General features: G+C 41.9%; 1 protein-coding gene across 5 annotated transcripts in view; it reads left to right on the top strand.

Annotated features, from left to right (window-relative positions):
• Positions 1-21,245, top strand: part of LOC123575777 (myosin VIIA and Rab interacting protein) — a 372,974-nt gene that overhangs the window by 41,978 nt on the left and 309,751 nt on the right. For all 5 annotated transcript variants that reach the window (XM_045436470.1, XM_045436473.1, XM_045436469.1 and 2 more), the window contains exon 2: positions 12,238-12,381. In XM_045436470.1, coding sequence (XP_045292426.1) covers positions 12,272-12,381 — 110 coding nt within the window. In that variant the 5' untranslated portion in view covers positions 12,238-12,271. The remainder of the gene's footprint in view (positions 1-12,237; positions 12,382-21,245) is intronic.

Here is a 21,245-nt window from a genome sequence, read left to right as displayed (position 1 = left end):
TTTATCCATTGTTTTCAATGGCTTCTGAATTTTGTGTCTTATTTAGAAATGGTTTTCCCCTCTGAGATTATGAAAGAATTTTCTCCTGTTTTCTTTTATTACCTTTATGGTTTTATTTTTTTACCTTTAAGTTAGTCCTGTATTTTGGAATTATTCTGGTGCTGTGTGAGATCTGCTTATGTTACCCATTATTTTTGTAGCTTACAAAAATTCAAAATTGAAAAGGTCATTTTTCCTTCAGACCCAGTGTAGTCTCAAAATCTTCAGGAATTGCTTATGTTCTAGTATTTTCATTTCCTTCTTTTGGGTCTCTTCTAGGTTTCCTCCATATCTACAATATTCTCCCCGATCTTTCTGACTTTATTTCTGTTTCACTTTGGCCCCTTTCTCATGGCTTCTGTCTACCGTGTCTCTCACTTTGTTCTGCTGGTTTCTCAGCTACCTCGACTGCCTTCTTGGCATAATTTCTGTAGTGGTTGTAGTTTTCCCCACTCCTTTCCCAAGCGCTGTCAATTCACATTTTATCATCTCTTGATACTTTGGTATTTTTTCCTGTTTCTTTATTCATGGCTGTGATTTGATCAATAAGTGTTTAATTTCTTAAAACTCTTTGGTCACTCCATTGCTTCATCAAATGTCTTGTAATGAGAGATCTTCCCTTGCTGCTTGCCTTTCTTGCTCATTTGTTCTTATCTTCGAATGTTTTTATGTAGTCCCTGAGGGTTTTTTTCTTTTTTATTATTCATCATCAAAGGAGTTTAATTTTTCCTGAATAATTATTGTGAAAGGTTTATAGAGATTGGGGATGTGGTTCTGCTAGGTGGAGTTTTGTTTTATTTTGTTTTGTTTTTGTTTTTGTTTTTTTAGAACTGGCCTTTATTTTACCAAAGCCAATGAAGAAAGGAAGATTTTTTTGTTTTGTGTTGATTTAACTCTTTTATTTTTGGGTAATGAAAAGATTGTGTTTTCTTTAGGGCACAAAAGGAAGACTGCTTCTTGTAAATAAGTTTTCTTTGTGATTCCTTGTAAATTGTGGCCATTTTCTTTATGGGGGAAGAAAGAAACAGACAAAACACTGCATCCACACAAGCTCATGGAGCCAGCTGGTCTACCTCTCCTGTTTCAAGCAAGAGTTGAAATGTCAGCCTGTGTCCTTTGCCTTCGAGAAGGGTAGTTTTGCTGAGACCTTCAGCTGTAAGCTCTGCAGCCTTTTCTCTTCTCTTCCTCCAACTGAATTTCCTCTGTTTCTCCACTTACATTCGGTCTCTATAGTTTTAGTTGTCTCCTGGTTTAGCTGAAATGAAACTTGCATTTTGTTTCTCATTTTCCTTGTTGATTTTTTGGATGATTTCCAGGGGGAGAAGGGGGAAATGTCGACATTCACACACCCGGCTTGAACTAGAAGTCAGTCTAGATTCTGTTTAAGCTGCAAAAGGCCCAATAATTAACACCTTTATTTTAAAAGTCATTTGGTGGCATTTTCAGGTGGGATTGCAGCAGGCCACCAAGAGCAACACACTCTAGCTGAATGTTAATAGCATTCCCAGACAAGGGACTCTGCCATCCCTGGTCCAATCAGCTGTGCCCCCGTGGCGCAGCGTGTCTGCTCTGGGCCATTCCTGTGTGTAGGGAAAGGGGGAGTCTCAGAGAAGCAGGCTGTTGTGGCAGGGATAGCCACTCTTAAAGGTGAAGGAATGAAGGTCATTGAGCCCTACAGCCCAAGTACCACTTGCTCCAAAGAACAGACCCAGTGAAAAATACGTCTCGTGTGTGTGCGTGTGCGTCTGTGTGTGTGTGTGTGTGTTTCTTTCCAGGGAAAGTTTTTTTTTTTCTTTTTTTCTTTTTATCCTGGGAGAGTTCCAACATTTAGATTTTTTTTGAGGGATAAGAACATTTATTTTCAATTCTAGTCAACATCTAGCCATGGTCAAAGAGGGAAGCTCAAGCTGTATTTACAGTTTTATCATTTTATCACCTTCAGAATTTCGGACATTGCAAGTTAACCTTTTTACTTTTCTCTTTCTGTTAGATTCATCATATCACACATTGTGGGTTTGTAAAGATCTCATTCAATTGTCTGTCCTTGACCTTTTTCTTCTTAGTACCTTTCTAGAATGTCACTTGTGTAGATAGACACTGACCTTTTATGATGAACTTTCCATAAATTATGTATGTATGCACTTAGTGTCCTTGGAGTTACTTTTTTTTTTTTTTTTTCATTTGCGAGGTTTGTACTAACCAGTTTCCTGTAGAAGTGTCTGTGTCCTCCCTCATGGTTGTTACTTCTGTCCAGGAATAATACAGACGATTCTACTTGTGTTGGGTCTTCTAACTTCAAAGTTATGAGCCATTTACAGCTATAGAGAGCTTTGAAAATATAAAGAAAATCACTCGTGAACAGCTGCTGCCAGGCATCTGCTACTTTGTTACAATCTAGCTTCTGCTTTGCTTTTCAGGGTGGCTGACACAGGTCGTTTTTTTCTCTGACGCTTGCAATCAAATACGTCTTCCATAATGTCTTGCGGAAGTCCAGGTGAATACATGTGAGCACACTGCTGTTTTGTGTCACATGGAAAACCTCCAAATGGAAGCTGGGTATGATGAGACTTTGTTTGGTTTCCTGCCTAAGCTGCTGTCATCAAATTTGACCACGCACAGAATTAAAACACTGTTCAGTCTTGAATGGGCTGCATGGTTTCATAAGTAAGACCCCCACCTCTTTTATAGGTGGGTTTTCTGTTCTCCACATTTTGAGAATTGTACTGTTTACAGACGGCCTCAGGCCAAGCTGTTTTCTTTTTGTTGGCCTATCAAGATTGGAAGAATTTACCCATTTGTGCATTAATTATACTAAAATTTCCAATTATCTTTTGCTCAACCCCAGGTTTTTAAAGGTTTTCCAAGTCTTGAGATTTAAATATTCTTTGGTTTCTGGAGCATATTAGGAACCTGAATTGATATGAGTTATTTATCAGTTGATGCTAATAGCATATCCATCAGGCATTATTTCAAGGCTTTGACATAAAAAGGGATTTTTTAGTGATTGGTCTTATAGCTCTTCTTGTTTTAGGGTATCTGGAGCTATAAACTGATGTGAAATACAACATAATTGAGTAGTGAGCAGTTTTCAGACTCTTTCCTGTATTATGATAACATCAGGCTTCTCCTTTGACATTTTAGTTATCATGATCCTGTTATAATGTCAAGATCATGTATTATAATTTTGAGTTACTCTTCCAATGTTATTACTAGCTTTGTTAGTGTTCAAAGTAACATTTTTCATTAAGAAAGTAATCCATGTTCATTGTGGGAAAATTGGAAAGCATAAATAAGCAAAAACATAAAAAATAATTAAAAGTTTTAAGAAATCCAATCATCCAGAAATAATAACTATGAATGTTTGGCATATGATTTGTCATTCTATTCTTTTCATTTTTTTGGTTGTTCTTTCTTTTTAATATGAAATTTATTGTCAAATTGGTTTCCATACAACACCCAGTGCTCATCCCAACAGGTGCCCCCCAGTGCCCATCACCCACTTTCCCCTCCCTTCCACCCCCCATCAACCCTCAGTTGATTCTCAGTTTTTAAGAGTCTCTTTTCATTGGAATTCAGACTTTTTTTTAAGAAAAATAAAACAATTGAAATCACTTAATACAGTTTCCAGTATGTAATTTTCAGTCATAACTATGTTGTATTTTTCCATGTCAATAATATATCATTTTTATAGCATTTGAATATACTGTCTCAGAGATATAGCAGATTTAACCAATGGTCTGTCATTAGACATTTAAGTTGTTTAAACAGATTTGCTATTGCAAATAGCATTAAGGAGAATACCCTCATACATATCCTTGATAATGTGTGTTTAATTATTCAAATGGTGTTTATTGTAGAAGAAAGGGAAAAAACACGCAGAAGCGAATTTTCAAAAATTGCATCATACGAAATTTAACCATTCAGAGATAACCCTTGATAATATTTCTTGTGATTATCTTTCAGTGTATATTTTGAGTTTATCTGTTCACATCAGGATTTTACTGTTCATACTGTATTTTCTACCTTTTATTGAGCCATGTCACACATAGGAGAATACACAAATCAAAAGCGTACACGTTGGTGGATGTTCACAAATTGAACACATTTGTGTAACTGGCACCCAGGTCGGAAACAGCATTAACAGTCCCCAGCCTTGCCCTTTCTGGCCACTGTTTTCCTGCCCAGTGATGACCACTATCCTACTTTTCACACGACAGAATAGTACTGCCTGATTCTGAACTTTGTATAATTGGAATCTCCATGTCTAACTTATTTTGCTTAGCGTAATATTCATGAGATTCAGTCACACTGGTGTATGTAGTTGTAGTTTACCCATACTTATTGGCATGTAGTATTCCACTGGTGAATATGCTACCCTTTAGTCTTCTATTGAAGAGTATTTGCCTAGTTCCTAGTTTGGGTCTATTATTCATAATGCTGCTTTGCACCACATGCGTTTTCATCTCAGCAATAAATTTTCCATTTTCCTCTTCATTTGTTTTTATCACTTTAGTTTCTTTAACTCACTAACAGATGTCCTTAGAAATCTCACAAACCTGATATGATTGGCCAACTGACCCAATACCATTTATTGACCCATCTATCTATCTGACTTAGATGATCCATGAACAGATAGATACACAGACACACAGACACATATGGGACTTTGTTGGGACGTTCTGTCCTGCCCTGTCCTAAGGTGGTGATCTACCAGCTGATCTCATGCCAGTATCACACTTTAAAACCTACTATTGCAAATCACCTCTCATCATTTTTCCTTTTCAGAATTGTCTGGCTAACATTATCCATTTATGTTTCCAGATGAACCTTAAAACATCTTTGCCAAGCTAGGAGCAAAAATTCAAATGAATTTTTTATTGACTGAGGAATGTGTCACTTAACCTGGGAAAGATCTTCTGTCTTTACAGTATTAGGTATTCTCATAAAGGAGTAGAGAATAGGTAGGAGTTTATGCATACTTGATGATAACTTAAAAATAACACCCAACGTTTTACTGCATAAAACAGGGAAGTTCACATGGCAAAACATAAGATGAATAAAATTAAAAGGCCAGTGGCAATTTGGGGAAAAACAGGACAGATGATTATTTTAATATATTAAGCATACTTTTAAAATACTAAGAAGTACATAAGATTCTCTAAAAGATCAAATAACACAGCTCATGAAAGTAGATAATTCCACAACTATCAAGGTCCAAAACAAGGTTTAATGATATATTCCATATACTAGTAACCAAAGCACCGCTAATTATAATAACTTGCCATTTTCATTTAATAAGATTTGAGGAACACAGCCATTCATATATCCTAGTAAGAGAAATACATTTAATAGCAATCTGGCAGCTATTATCAAATATGCCTAAGCATTGACTCAGCTGTTTTGGTCTAAGAATTTTCTTTAAGAATGTGCAAGGATATATGTACAAAGATGTTCATCTTAGTGTTGTTTATTTTTTTTAAGTTTATTTATTATTGACAGAGAGATAGAGAGAGAGAGAGAGAGAGAGAGAGAGAGAGAGAGAGAGAGAGAGAGAACACAAGCTGGGGAGAGGCAGAGAGAGGGAGATACAGAATCCAAAGTAGGTTCCAGGCTCTGAGCTGTCAGTACAGAGCCCAATGCAGGGCCCGAACCCACAGACCGTGAGATCATGACCTGAGCCAAAGTCAGACACTTAACTGACTGAGCCACCCAAGCGCCCCAATCTTAGTGTTGTTTATGATAGAAAAATATTGAAAATAAGCAGAAAGTATGCAAGTATGATTGGTTAAATTGTGCTACCACCATACTATGGAATATTTTGGATCCATAAAAATGTCTTAAAAGGAAAGAATTTTATGACATATTAAGGGAAGAAATCAGATGAAAGATATAGCATGTAGTTTACCAAAAGTATGTGTTATTACAATATTGTATTCTCTCTGCTACCGTCTTACTTATAAACCAGAGAGATCCAGGAGCAAAAGCACTGTTCTGGAAACCAGGAGCTTCTGAACCAGTTTATGTGTTGGGGAACCCTCTTCCATTTCCTATGTTTACCCTCTCTCATCTGTAAACGAAGAGGTCATACCTAAGTGACCTGTGACTCGTGGATGTGAGGCTTCTCTAGCTCTGAGACGCCATTTCTGTTGTTACATGGGAAATCTAATTGTGTTTACTCTAGAAAAGGAAGACGCTTTCCCCATTTTCCCGAAAGGTTTTCTCATTGTTCTCCGCCTTGTCCATGTAGAGCTACTTTATTTATTTCTTTACAGAAACCATGTATCCCTTTGGAGTCCCGAGCATTCTATTTAGATTTGAGATGATCAGAGCTGCCATTTCTGTCTTTCACTAACTGGGCATCTTAGAAACTCAGTTAGAATTCTCAGAAACCAAAAGCCAGTGAAGTGAAGTGAAGGGGACAGATATGTCACTTTCGGGGAAACTCCAAAGTGCCATTATCACCTTTAATGGGGTGTTTTGAAGGAAGAAGTCAGTCTGCATTTTCCCTGTGCCCTCTGATCTGTTTCTTCCTGCTCGTCGAGGGATTTGAAGACGGCAGCTTATGGAGTTCCCCTTGGCCTGGCAGCCTAAGAGTGGAGTCTTACTTCTAATTTACTTCTGCGGACCAGCAGGTGCACTAGGCTCTCTCCCTACCCCCACCGCCCCCCCCCCACCCCACCCAACACCATGTGTGCAAAGCGGCCCACAGATTTACTTTTGACAAGTAGCCTAAGAGGCGTGAAAAATCTTTTTTCTTTTTTCAAATAGTTGGGACTCCTGTTGTGATATTTTGGCTAAATTTTGAGGTTCGTTTGTATCATACAGGCATGGGGTTTTAAAGTCATTTAACAGAGGACGTTTAAGGACTGACACTTCTCTGTTCTCTGCGTTTGTTGCCATTATTTGGAAACTAAAAGAGCAGGTTTGTCTGAATAGCAGCCAAGTGATGGGATCCCCTGTTCTAACATGTTAGAAAGAGAGGGCAGGGAACTCTAGACCCCAAGGGTGAAAACCTGAGGTCTAGAGTTTCCCTCTGCATCTCACAGGAAGGCCTACACATGGAGTAAAGGTGTGGACTCTGAGCCAGATAGAGACCCAGTCAGACCCTAGCGGTCTTTTGTCATTTATCTGTTTTACAGCCAGAACGTGGAACCATGAATCCGCACCTTCTCATCTGTGAGTGGCAGCAATGGCTGTGGTTTGTGAGAGTTAAGAATATCAAGTGTAATATATCTATATCTGTATCTATATCTGTATTTATATCTGTATCTATCTCTGTATCTAGATCTGTATTTATGTCTGTATCTATGTCTATCTCTGTATCTATATCTATATCTGTATCTATACCTGTATCTGTGTCTATATCTATATCTGTATCTATATCTATATCTGTATATATATCTATCTGTATATAGATATCTGTATGTATATCTATCCGTATATAGATATCTGTATACAGATATCTATATCTTTATATCTATATTTCCTCTGAAACATAGTAGGTGCTCAACCAGTAGTGATCTACCAAAATCATTATTTAACAATTTACAATTTTTTATTGTTGAAGGATAGTTGGGCATACAGTGTTATTTGTGTTAGTGTCAGGTGCACAACGCAGTGATTTGACAAGTTTGTACATTACTCACTGCTCACCACAACAAGTGTTGTCACCATCTGTCACCATACAGTGTTATTGGAAGATTATTGGCTATATTCTCCATGCTGTACTTTTCACCTTCACGACTTACTTGTCAAAATCATTTTCATCATTTTTCTTACACTTCTCAGCATATTCGCTGGACAGTGTTTCAAATGTTTGCTCTAATTATGGTCAAATTACATGAGTTTTGTGTAGTGTTACGTTTACTTGAGTTTATATGCTTATAAAAGATACCTTACAGACAAAAGTGTATATAAAAGTTGGACTTTTAATAATAATAATGGTAAGTAATAATAATATACTATTAATATAATTATTACTTAATAATAACGGTAGTAATAATAAGAAACAGCAGCAGTAACACTGTCTTTCCAGTGAGAGCTGTGAAGCCTCTAGGTAATTATCCCCAAACCCTCCCTCTCCCTCAGTGATCCCATCCTGCTCTTTAGAGTTTTACCATATTTGTTCCTAAAAAATACATGCTTTGACTTTTTATGCTTTTGAACTGTTTATAAACAGGATTATAGTGTGTGCCTGCTGCACATGTGTGTACATATGGTGTGCTTTTCCGTCTCAACATTATGTTTTAAGATTCATCCATGTTGGTGGATAGACCTACGGCATGCCGTTTTTCACTGCAGTGGGGAACTCCATTATGTGAAATAAATATACATATCTGTTGATCTTGCCATTAATGGATGTTCAGGGTAGTTTGCAGGTTTTATTTGATTTGTTTTACTTTTTGCTTTTTTGAATGTGACTGCTAGTAACATCTCCTGCTAGGTCGAACTACGTGAAATAGACATTTTTATAAATTGGAATGGTGCAGATTTAGAAATTTCATGTGAGCCAACCAAATCCCTACCTCTTGGTGCACGTTTGCAAGATTGTATCTGAGGCATACACCCAGGTGTGGCAGAAATGCTAGTTCATAGGGTACATGCATCGTCAGCTTTGAAAACGATAATTGTGTCACAAAGCAATCGGGTCAATATGTACACGCTATGTGAAAGCCGCCATTGTCCCTCCTCCTGTCAACACTTGATAAAGGCTCTTTATTTTGATGGGTGTGAAATGTGGTTTTGATGTGCAATTCTGTAATTACAGGTGAAATTAAGCGTCTTTTCATCTCTCGTTTTCTGTTATTTCTATGTAAACGTGTGCAAGTGGCTTTGGAAGGGGCTCATGGGTGAAGGTGGAGGCGTCCTGAGTCACACGCTAGAAAAAGCTGAGGTTGCCTTGAGGAGACTGTTGGTGGAAATATGGATGGTAAAGGTGATGATGCTGAGGGCTCGGGAAGAAGAGAGGTACCTTCTGAGAGAATACGGGTATCATTGTGAATAGAAAGGTGGTCAAAATGTGAATGTTTAAAGTACTTCTGTTGAGGGCTCAGACAGAAATGAGGAACACGTTATTGGAAGTGAAGGAATTGGATCCTTGTATGAAGCGGCCGAGAATTTGGCCAAGTTGTGTTCTAGTGTTCTGTGGAAGGTGGAACTTGTCAGTGATGAACTTGGGTATTTAGCTGAGGAGACGTCTAAGCAAAGTGTTGAAGCGTGGCCTGGTCTGGCCTTGCTGCTTCTAGTAAAGTGCAAGAGTAGAGAGATGAGTTGAAGAAGAGATTGTTAAGCAGAAGGAACCAGGATGTTAAGATTTGTAAAGTTCTCAGTCTATCCATATTGCAAAACATGAGAAAGTGTGTCTGGGGAGAACATCAAGGGTGTGGCTGGACAGCCACTTGCTACACGGATTATGAGAACAACTCAGGGATCGGATCAGCCATTTCAGCAGAAACCAGGAATAGAGCTTTGGTTACCCAGGAGAGAGCTGTAGAGGACCCTCTTGTTTGATGGTTTGGCCTTCTGTGTATTGCATGGGAAGCCAACAGAGTTTTTGAGAATTCATATCAGCAGAAGCACTGCCAGTTCAGGCTAAACAGAGACAGGATGAAATGAAAGCAGCCTGGTGGTCCTCTGAGATTCTGCGGGATGTGGCCAATAGAGCTATCTGGCTTCACGCGTTGTGTTATCCTTCAAGAAAGGGGAAGAATGATCCCGAAGGTAATTCGGAGGTCCCTGGAGCTGGACTGCCACCGTGGCCTGTGGGGTGGGACTCCTCCTGTGGCAGGGCCACCTCCTCAGTTTCAGCAGGGCAAGCTGCTGTGGCTACAGGGCCAGGGGAGTGGGATAGCCACCCTGGTGGGCTCAGAAGGGAGGGCCACTTGGGGGCACGGAGGAAGGGACTTATTCTTGAGGCTTAAAATCTAATGAAATTTGCTCTGCTCTCAGATATGCTTGAGACCCAAGACCCCTTTCCTCCTTTCAGTTTCTCCCACCAAGACTGGGAATGTCAATCCAATGCCTCTCCTGTGTCTTCCATTTTGGAACAGGTAACTTGCCAGATTTCACAGGTTCACAGCTGGAAAAGAATTTTACCTCAGGATGAATCATTGCTCACGACTTGCCTGTACCTAAATTAGATAATATTTAAAGGAGACTTTGTACTTAGAGTTGATGCTGGAATGGGCTAAGACTTTTGTGGCTGTTTGGATGGGCTGAATATATTTTGCATGTGAGAAGGCCATAAATTTGGGGAACCAAAGGGTAGAGGGTGTGGGCCAAGCTGTCACCCCAAAACTCATATGTTGAAGTCTTAACCCCAGTGCCTCAAATTATGACTGTATTTGGAGATAGGACATTTAAAGAGGCAGTTAGGTTAAAATGAGGCTATTAGGGTGGACCATAATCCAATATGTATAGTGTCCTTATAAGAAGACATTTAGACATTGATACATATGGAGAGAATACCATGTGAAAACACAGGGGGAAGATGGCCATCTGCAAGCTAGGGAGAGAGGCTTCAGAAGAACCCAACCCTGTCGACCCCTTGATCTCAGACTTCTAGCTTCCAGAACCATGAGGAAATTTTTTCTGGTGTTCACGCCACCTAGTCTATGGTACTCTGTTATAGCAGCTTTGCAAACCAATACACCTGCCTGTAGGTCAATACCACTCTGTCTTAATTAATGTAGCTTTATAATAAAGGCATTCCACAATGAGTAGAGGTAGTGAGAGTGGATGTTTGAGCCTTGTTCTTGACCTTTAGGGAGAGCATTTGGTCTTTTGTGATTGAGTATGATGTTCATTTTAGTTTAGGTTTTCTTTCTTTCCCTTTCTCTCTCTCTCTCTCTTTCTTTCTTCCTTTCTTGCTTTCTCTCTCCCTTTCTTCTTCTTCTTCTTCTTCTTCTTCTTCTCTCTCTCTCTCTCTCTCCCCCCACCTCCTTCCTTCCTTCCTTCCTTCCTTCCTTCCTTCCTTCCTTCCTTCCTTTCTTCCTTCCATGCCCTGTCCTATATATAATGGAGGAAATTTCCTTGTAGTCTAAGTTTGCAGAGGGCTTCTGTCACGAATGGGCATTGAACCGATCATATGATTTTTCCATTTTATTCTGTTAATGTGGTGAATTACACTGGTTGATTTTGAATGTTGAACCAACCTGGAACTGTTTAGATAAAACCCACTTGGTCTATATATATAATCATCTTTTTGAAATCTTGCTGCATTGGTTCTGCTAATACTTTACGGACGATGGTTGCATTCAGGTTTATGCTGATCTTCAGTTCTAGGCAGTTTTCTGGAATTCTGTGTTTGATTTTATAAATGGATACAGCTCTTCATTAAAAATGATTTTTAAAAATATTGCTTCCTGTAATTTCTAGGCATGCACTGCTGGGAGGTGCTCCTTTGAAATAGCATCTTTTCTACCACTGAGAAAATGGCTAAATAAGATTATTTTACTGTATTTTTTCCTTTTGCGGAAGAGAGTTTATTGGTTTCTAGTTTATATTTTAGAGCCATATGATTAAAAGTTCAGGGGATAGGGGCGCCTGGGTGGCTCAGTCAGTTAAGCCTCTGACTTCAGCTCAGGTCATTATCTCGTGGTCTGTGAGTTCGAGCCCCACCTCGGGCTCTGTGCTGACAGCTCAGAGCCTGGAGCCTGCTTCGGATTCTGTGTCTCCTTCTCTCTCTGCCCCTCTGCCTCTCATTCTCTCTCTCTCTCTCAAAAATAAATAAACATTAGAAGTTTATTCCCCTGAAGAAGTTCAGGGGATATAGTGTATATAGGATATTTTAAAAAGTATTATAATTTATTTTATCTTGGAATTATAGATAATACTTGGAATTTAAAACTTCAAGTCACAAAAATTTAAAAGTTTTGGATCCTGTCTTTGGCATTTAGTGGCTAGGGCCACTAGCTCTCTTGTATGCTTGCTTCATTGCATCGAAAAAAAGTAATTTATGTCTTTTTTTCTAATTTAAGGGTTGGGTGGGATGAATGAGACTGGCAGATGATCAGGTACCTTCTCCCTTTCTCTGCGGCCTGACATCGTCTGTAAATGTTTGCTGAATATGAGAGCAGAGCAAGACACCATCTTAGATGAAACTGTATTAATTTCATGTTAATAAAAAAATGGGTTGATTTTGGTCCCTGGAGCGCATTCCTCTTGCCCTCAATTTGTGGTCTCTCCTTGATTTCTCAGGTCTTGTGTTATCGTCTGTGTTGGGTATTAAATCATGGGGAGGAAGCTGGACCTGTCTGGTCTGACCGACGACGAAACGGAGCATGTCCTCCAGGTGGTTCAACGAGACTTCAATCTTCGCAAAAAAGAGGAAGAACGGCTCAGGTGAGATGCTTCTGTTGCCCTCCTGGGTAGCACGGGACAGCTTTCCTGAGAATGTTCCTCTCCGCTAGCCCTGAGTTCCAAGTCTTTATTTCATGTGCACACACTTCTGTGTATAGGAAGACTGCCCTGTCCTTCACAGAAAGGTTCACCAGCTTCAATGCTGGGCACCATAGTGCCCGTTCAGAAACATGCCTCCCCATCAAGGTTTTCCTTGGGCTTCTCACCCTGCACAGTTTTAGCTGCAGGAAAAGTATACCTTGTGATGACAGTGGCTATTTGGAGCTTGCAACTTGGCTTTAATTTTCCTGTTGGCAGGTAGTAATCTTCCTGTTGCTGAAGAATAAAGTGTTAGGTGAACAGTTCTTGGAAGAATTAGACTCACAGAGTCTGTACAATCTCCTGTTAGAATACTCAACTCCCATGGTGCAGAAAAAGAGTTCCAAAGACCTGGTATAAGGAAAGTGCCATCTGGCTGGGCTGGGGTCACCTGGCCTAGCACCACCTTCCTCATTTTATAGAGGAGGATACTGAGGCCCAGAGAGGGGCTCTTCCAACGCTCTAGTTGGCATTTCCTCGTGGAATGTTCTGAGAAATACAGTTGCTGCTCCTTTGGGTAGAAATGACTAAATTTGGAAGAGGTCAGAGTGATCAAAATGAGGTCATATGTTGGGTCTAGTGTGTTGGAACTAGATAGTAAGTCATCATTACCTGCCCTCGTCCATCCGTCTGTTTTCCCTTGGAATCTGATGGGTTTATCATGGCACTGTCTTCTTCCTTAGCCACCGAGCTCAAAACCCCTTTGTAATTCCTCCCCTGACTTGGTCCCCACGCAGGGCTGGACCAGGCACTGCTGAATCTGCCTCCTCACCATCTGTCCCCGACTTTTCCCCAAGTCCAGCTTTTATCACTGTCATCCTGGGAACTGTCATAATCTTTATGGCCTTCTGCCTCCACTCCTCCAAATAGCCAGGGCTGTGCGACATCTGAGCCCCAACCATGTCCTTTCCTAATCAGTTTAAAATGTGGGGTTTTTTTTCCTTTTCACTTGGGGTACGTCAGACTTTCCAGTTCTTTACGTATTACCTCCCTGACTAGATTATAAGCACTCTGGTATAATCATGTCTATTTCTATCATGGTTTTTTTTCTCTGTCATGTTATATATGGTTAATATGTGCTTGTTTGAAGGAAGACAAAAAAAAACCCTGTTAATTAAATAATTAATTGATTTACAAACCACGTGCCAGGCACTGTTCAAGCTGCTGGGAACATGGTGAGCAAACCTAGTCTTTGTCCCATGGAGTTTATATTCTAGAGCTGAGCTGGTGTACACTGCAGCCACCAACCATGGGTACCTACCGAGCACTGGAAACGTGATGAGCCTGAGTTGGGATGTGCTGTGTGACATACACGCCACATTTCAAATTTAGTGCCCAACAATGTGTCCTGCCTTAGTAATAATTTTGTATTGACTTCATTTTTGAAATGCCCTTGTTATACGAGATATACGAGGGGAAAGAAAAAAAACATTAAATGTAATTTTCGCGGTTTCTTTTTACTTTCTCTAGTATGGCTACGCAAAAATTCAAAATTCTGTATATGTCTCATGCCATATTTCTGTTGGATGGCACTGCTCTAGAGGGAGGAGAGAGAGGGGAGATGAACAAATAAAAATGTGTTTAGATACGTTCAGTAGCGGTGAGAGCCATGAATAAAGATAAAGCAGGGAAAGGGGCAGAGACTGGAGGAGGGTGGCAGGTGCTGTTTTTCCGTGGGCTGCTCAGGGAAGACCTCTCTGGGGACGTTGGGGACATTTGGGCAGGGATCTGAAGGAAGGGAGGGAGGGAGCTCTGCAGCTACCTGGGGCGACATTAGGCGCAGCAGAGGGACCTACAGATGTCAAGTTTCTGACTTAAGGACATGCCTTGTATGTTTCCCCGAGGAGCTAGGAGGGAGGGAGCCAAAGAAACCTAGTACAGAATGAAATCTCAGCAACAGCCTGAGCTCAAACCATGTAGTAGGTGGAGAATCTGTGGTAAAGCCCTGAATCTCACTCTAGGTGGAGGAATCACAGAGTTTTTAGCACAGGAGACATGGTGGCCTGACATCTGCTTTATAGGGTCACTGTAGCTGCTCAGTGGGGGTTGGGGGGGGCAGGCATCACAGAAAGGCGGGACTAGCAGCGGAGGAACTGATAGGAGGCAGCGGTCCAGGTGAAAGGTCGGGCTGTCTCAGAGCAGGGGAGGTGCAGCGGGTGGTGAGTGGTGGTCAGATCCTGGATACGTGTCAGAGGTTGAGCCAACAGTGAATACTGCTGCATTTCCTTATTGGGATATGCAGTGTAAGAGGGCACAGAGTCAGGGAAGACCGTGAGGTTTGTGGCTTGGGTGACTGAGAAAATGAAGTTGCCTTTCACCGAGTGGAGAAGACAGAAAAGCAGAGAGATGTCAAGTCGGCAATTCCGTACTTGCGTCTGACGTTCAGGTGGGAAATCCAAGCCAGAGATAAACACTTTGTAATAGAAATGGCCACCAAAGGGCAGCAGAGTAGGCAGAACCTGGAAGTACAGTATAATGCCAGTCAACGCTAAGACTATTGGGGATTTGTGGCCACCCATTTCCACTGAGACCAGTTTCAGCACGGTAGTGCGTTTGCGCTGCGTCGTCCAGCTTTTCTCCTCAACAGGACCACCAACAAGAATCATGTCTAACTCAGTTTTGTGCCTCGAGCTCTGGGCACTGGGCCTGGCACGCCCTAAATATCTGTGGAACGCCCTAAATATCTGTGGAACAGATGGATGAGTGTAGATGGGCTGTCAATCTATATGGCCATCTTTATGTGTGCCTTGAAGAAGCAGTCTTCCTATTTTCTAGGAGTCATAAAGACCAGCTGTGTATCATGCCTCATCTCCTGCAGACTCAGGTATGGGTAAACCAAGAGTGCATTCAGTGTCTTCTGACTGTGGATACTTGTCTTAGCTTCACTGGAGTCATGTGCTGGACTGTGTAGAAGAGTTGCTTTATGGCTTGGTTTGGGGAGAATTATTTTTAAAGGCAGTTCAGTTGCCATTACAGTAGCGTGCCAAGGTGGGCGCCATCTTTCTTTGAGGACTCTTGGCCTTTGGCCAGTAGTCAGTGACTCTGCTGCAGTTCCGTACAAATGCACACTCATGGGAACCTGCATGTGTTAGGAAAGAATGATACTTGAAGCCATCAGTGCCTCAAGAGGAGTGACACAGCACCTCTTCTGTCCCTGGGAGTGGATGATTTTCCTCTGAAGACAGCCGTCACTATTGTCCTTCTACCCAAAGCCCAGTCAACATGCCTCCGTGAATGCTGACCAAACTCTGAATGATTTGGCCTAGGACCTTATATTGGATAAGAAGAGGTTGAGACATCACCACCTCAAAACCACCGAGATCATCAAAACATTTGCCTCACCTTCTCGGCATTGCTTGGATTTAGGGTGCACGGGAGAATCTAGGGAGCTGTGTTATAGCAGGCATTTTTGAATTCTTTAATATTTGCTTAAATGACCATAAGACTCAGAATGGAGGATTTTTATTTTAAAGTTTTAAATTGAATTACGTGTCTTTCCTCCTGATCAGCTGTTTTTTATTTACCTGGTTTCTCTGGTGAGCTTTGGTGGGGGTAGGATTGGGTTTAGAAGTTACACAGTGTTTCTAATGATCTTCAGCGTGGACATAAAGTGTGGCAAATAAATAGGTGGTGGAAGTGTGAATTAAATGGCCTCAGAACAGGAGGGGAGCTAGTGGGACTGAAGAATTCAGCACAATTAGGTCATGGAAATGAATTCACGAAAAGAGAACTAGAAGGTGCAAAGCAGTCACTCTGAACTGGCACTGCCCTGGGTACTCTGTAGTGTCATCTTACTGCTTCCTCCCAGGAGTCTCTATAAGGTGGATCTCCATGTTACATGGAGGCACCCAAGCACAGAGAGGTTGCAAAGCTTGCTCAGAGTAGCACGGCCCGTTGGGGACAGAGCCAGGATTTTGTTTCCCAAATTTCTCTCAGTTATATATACTAGATGAAGCCTTTTCAAAACTGTCTCCCTTCTTTCCTTCCATCCTCCCTCCCTCCTTCCTAGCCCTTCTTCCTTCCCTCCCTTCTTCTCTCCTTCTTCTCTACCCCTCCCCTCCCTTCCCCTTTCTTTATTTCCCTTTCCTTCCCTTTCTTTCCTCTGTCTTTCTTGTGGTTAGGGTCTTGTTTAACCAAAAGATAGCCCGAGGTGGTGAAGAGAGTCTGGTTTTAGAGTTTCAAAGTATGAGTTTGGGTCTTAGCTTGAGCCCCAACCCTTAGAAGTACACTTACTCCTTCGGTTTAAATTGAACCTCTAAAAAAATGGGACTAAAGGCACTTGCCCTATCTATTCCATTATGTTGTTGTAAATACTGAAAGAAGTGATGCATTTAAAAGTGCTTTATGGGGGCGCCTGAGTGGCTCCGTTGGTCGGCTCAGGTCATGATCTCATGGTTTGTGAGTTTGAGCCCCACATCTGGCTCCTCAGTGCCAGTGCAGAACCTGCTTGGGATTCTCTCTCTCTCTCTGCCTCTCTGCCCCTCCCCTGCTCATGTGCTCGCTCTCTCTCCCTCTCAAAATAAATAAACTTTAAAAAAGTGCTTATGAGTTGTTAAAGATATATATGTAGATCATAGTAACTGACATAGATAGTAGGAGACGTTGACCAGTAGTGGAAGCACCATGTCTTGGGGAAGCCTTTCAAGATGGCGAGCCAGGACGGAATCCTCACGAACTGGAGTGACAGGCAGGTAGGATGGATAGTCTGTGCCTCAAGCCAATCTCTCTGTCCTGAGTTCAGGCCTACAGAGTACACTCTGGAGAATGGTTAGCGCATGGCTTCCAGATGGCCCTCCCGGGACGTCCCACGAGTACCTCCGTCCGCTGTGCCCAAACGGCGCACTCTCCCAAGGTGGCAGGGGATGGGGAGTCACAGACACTGGCCTGACTTTGTAGACCCGGCCTTCAGCAGGAGGAACAGCGGGCTTCTGCAGGGCCTTTCGGATTTCCCAGGCACACCTGGGCGGTCCATTATGATTTAGGGTGCTCTGGGTAGACTTTAAAAAAAATAATGGCACATTTTCAGTGAAAGTTAGGGCTCTTTCCTCAGTTTATTCCTGGGTTGAACTGCCTGTGGGCTGTGGGGAAATGGTACTTAAGAGACATTTATTGGGTGCCTACCATGTGCCAAACACCATGGTGGGTACTGAGTATAGAAGATCGGTGAAACAGTTACGTGTCCTGCCCAGGGACAATGGCACACATTAAGCAAGCAATTCTACAATTGGCTATATAACTTCAACTGTGGAGAGTGCTCTGAAGGAAAATTGCAGGATGCTTCATCAGAGCGTACACAAAAGAACGGGTTGGATGCTGGGGGGCATAGAAGACATTCCCAGGAAACTGACACTCCTGCTCGTCCTCAAGGCTGATCTGGAATGAGCTGGGTCAAAAGTTACGTGGACGTTTTGGTGGCAGCTTTGGTATGTGTGCCCAGGATCACGTTGTACCAGGCTCCCATCTCCCCACCTTGAGCAGTGGGATGGTGTCACTGAGCATTTATATACCAAACTGGGTTCAGCAGTGCCTGTGCTTGGCTGTAGAAGGTACTCTGGTCACAAAAACAGAATTAGATACAAAAGTATAAATGAAATGTGTGAAGAGGTGAGAGGGCTTCTAAGCCGTTGCTTGGGAGCATTGCAGAATCTGCCCCCTGGACCAGGTGTCTGAAGATTCGACACATCCTTTTTTCTGGTTCGCTGCGGGAGGGGGGAGAGAGACTTCCTCGCTGATGATGAGCCCACAGAGTAAAGTCATCATTAGACCTCACGCCCGTGCTGTTGTGGATCTTGGTCCCCATGCTGACGTGTGGATCAACTCTAAGCCCATCTTGATAGGCTGGTGGAGAACTCAGTCATTATTAGGGTGGCCTGTTGCCCTGCTTCTGCAAAGATCCCAGGTGGGTATAGTCCTAAGGTATTGGAGATTTCTCTCTGGTTACCTGTCCGTCCACATAGGTTTCTTTTTTGATGCCCATTATCTCAGGCCACGTGGTCCTGTTGGTTGGGCTGCTCTGTTGCCACATCCAGTGCAGATGTCCCCCTGCCACTCTGCCTAACGACCTGTGGTCTCCTCCTGGTCTAATGGAAACCTTTCTTCGCACCCACTTGCTGCCCTTAATGGTTGCCCTCCCCGCCTTGCTCTCCTCTGAGTCCCCAGGCAGCATTAGTAAGTAAGTTTGGAATCTATAAAAGATGTGAGGAGCCCTTAACTTCCAGCAACTTCTACTTCCTGCCCTGTAAAATTTCTGCAAGCCCAGAATTGACAAAAGCAAATAATACCCATAAATCTGCAGGGCTCGTATATGATTTGATACCTTATGTTGGCAAGTGACCTTGTCTTCTGTGCCCAAGGTATCTTCACTTGGCCGTGGTCTCAGTCATAATTGAGCCCTTAGCAGCTGTCCTCTCCAGAAGTCCAGAGTGAAATGTTTCTCCTTGGGCTAGCTTGTGTTGTGAAGAACATAGAGTCACGTTTGGGTTTTCATTTGTAATGAGAAGTCAAACCAAGCATCATTGTATTTTTGTATGGAATTACATTTTTGGTTTCTAAGATGAATTTCACATAAAGTTAAGTGCACATAGCTTACACGTGTAGTTGAACTTTGGTAAATATATGCACAAATGGGTGTGCCTGGGTAGCTCAGTTGGCTAAGCAGCTGACTCTTCGTTTTGGTTCAGGTCATGATGTCACAGTTCATGAGTTCGAGCCCTGCATCAGGTACTGACAGTACGGAGCCTGCTTGGGATTCTCCCTCTTTCTCTCTCTCTCTCTCTCTCTCTCTCTCTCTCTCTTTCTCTCTCTCTCTCTCAAAATAAATAAATATATATATTTATTTTATGGATATAAAATATATATATATATATATATATATGGATGGATGTATACACACACACACACACATAAATGTAACCAATATGCTAATGAAGATGTAGAACATTCCATCATCTCCCACAGTTCCCTGCCTCCAGTCAGTCCCCTTGTCTCAGTAGTATTGACTGTTTTGATTTCTTTATTTTTTTAATTTTTTTTTAATGTTTAGTTATTTTTGAAAGAGAGAGAGAGAGACACAGAGTGTGAGCAGGGGAGGGGCAGAGAGAGAGGGAGACATAGAATCCGAAGCAGGCTCCAGGCTCTGAGCTGTCAGCACAGAGCCTGACGCGGGGCTGACTGTTTTGATTTCTATTACACGGTAGGTACTCTTTAGGATCTGGCTGTATTGATGTATGTATGTATGTATTTATTTATTTTTGCTCAGCACGGTGGCTTTGAGATTCATCCGTGTTGTGGTGTACATCAGCAATTAGTTCCTTTATTTTGCTGGGTAGGACTCCCCAGTGTGATCCATGCTGCCCCAGCTTGTGGACCCCTCCTCCTGTTGTTAATTGCGTCCTTTCCAGATTCTAGCTGTTACGAACAAGCTGCTATAAGCGTTCTTGTACAAGTCTCTGTGTGGGCTGTGCTTTCATTTCTCTTAAGCAAATACTTAGAGGTCAAATTGCTTGGTCTTAAGGAGGTTCACACAAGTAGAAAGTACAAAAAACCAGTGTGTATCCACTCCAGTCGTAGCAACTACCGGCATCCAAAGGCAGTTGCAGACATGGTATTATTTTGCCTTGAAATACTTCATCATGCATCTCAGAAAAGGCGTTTTATTGCGTGGCATAATGCATGTTAACAGCTAACAGAATTAAAATAATTCCTTACTATCGCCCGTTATTTGGTAAGTTTATCCAGTGGTCTTTTTTTAAAAGGTCTTTTTACGGTGAGTGTTTTCAACGGGGAATGAAAAGTGTCCACTCACTAATAAATGTTTTGAATCTAAAGTCCCTTGGTTTGTCATGACTTCTGACTTAAATCAGCAGGCCAGAGCAGGACTGGGTGCTTCTGGGAATAGTTCTATTTTTGATTTGTTGTTCTCATGGTCAGGCAGAGTTAGAGATAGAGCTTAGTTTTGTTGTAATTTTCCCCTAAGAAGGTCCTTTGTGGCAATTTTTTCCATTGATCTCCCTCCAAATTCTATTAAAAAGTTTTTTAGCCATAACTTAAGTGTTCTTTTTCTTTTCCCAAAACCATGTATTTAGGTTGGGTGGGATATTTTAACGCATGCAGAAAGGACAGCATGGTCGTCAAGGTGGGTGAGTGGAGAAGGGCATGGTGTGAAATGTTACCGCCTCCATTTTTTCTAGGGCTTTCAGTGCGCGACCAGAAGATGCCTCTCCCCCACTGCCCCCAGCAGCTTATGATGGGCACAGTCACATCACAACTGGGATGCATACATCAGCTCTTATGTATCACCTCTTACGCGCCCGCAGGTCTTACTACATAAAGTGATTCCGTGGACCCCATGTCAGTAAGATTACGTGCTTTCCCAGTGCTGCAGATGTGGGGCATTGAACATTTAATTTCACGAAAGACTATGTGTAGAGTGGGACTGTTTGGAGGGAGACCAAGACCTGGAAAGTCCTGAGACTGGTAGACATGCAGTACCAGAAAGCGGAGGGGGCACTTATTTACAAGTTCAGTGGAGTGAATGCCAATTGCGCTTAGCTCTAAGACACACAACAGCATTGAAGCTACGAATAGAGGATGTTGGAGAACACAAGACATGTTGATTTCTGTTCCTACCTTCCAGGGAGCTTGGGTCTAACTAATCTACTCAGGTACAAGTGTAGAAAATGCACATTATACTTGGTTGATTTTATTCTTTGCCTTTTCTGTTTTTGTCAGATGATTTCATGCAGACAGTAGAAATCAAAATGGTAAAG

Source organism: Leopardus geoffroyi, chromosome C2 (genome assembly GCF_018350155.1).
Source record: "Leopardus geoffroyi isolate Oge1 chromosome C2, O.geoffroyi_Oge1_pat1.0, whole genome shotgun sequence".
Lineage (NCBI taxonomy): Eukaryota > Metazoa > Chordata > Mammalia > Carnivora > Felidae > Leopardus > Leopardus geoffroyi.
Note: the sequence above shows the minus strand (reverse complement) of the source record. Positions and strands in the feature narration are given on the sequence as shown.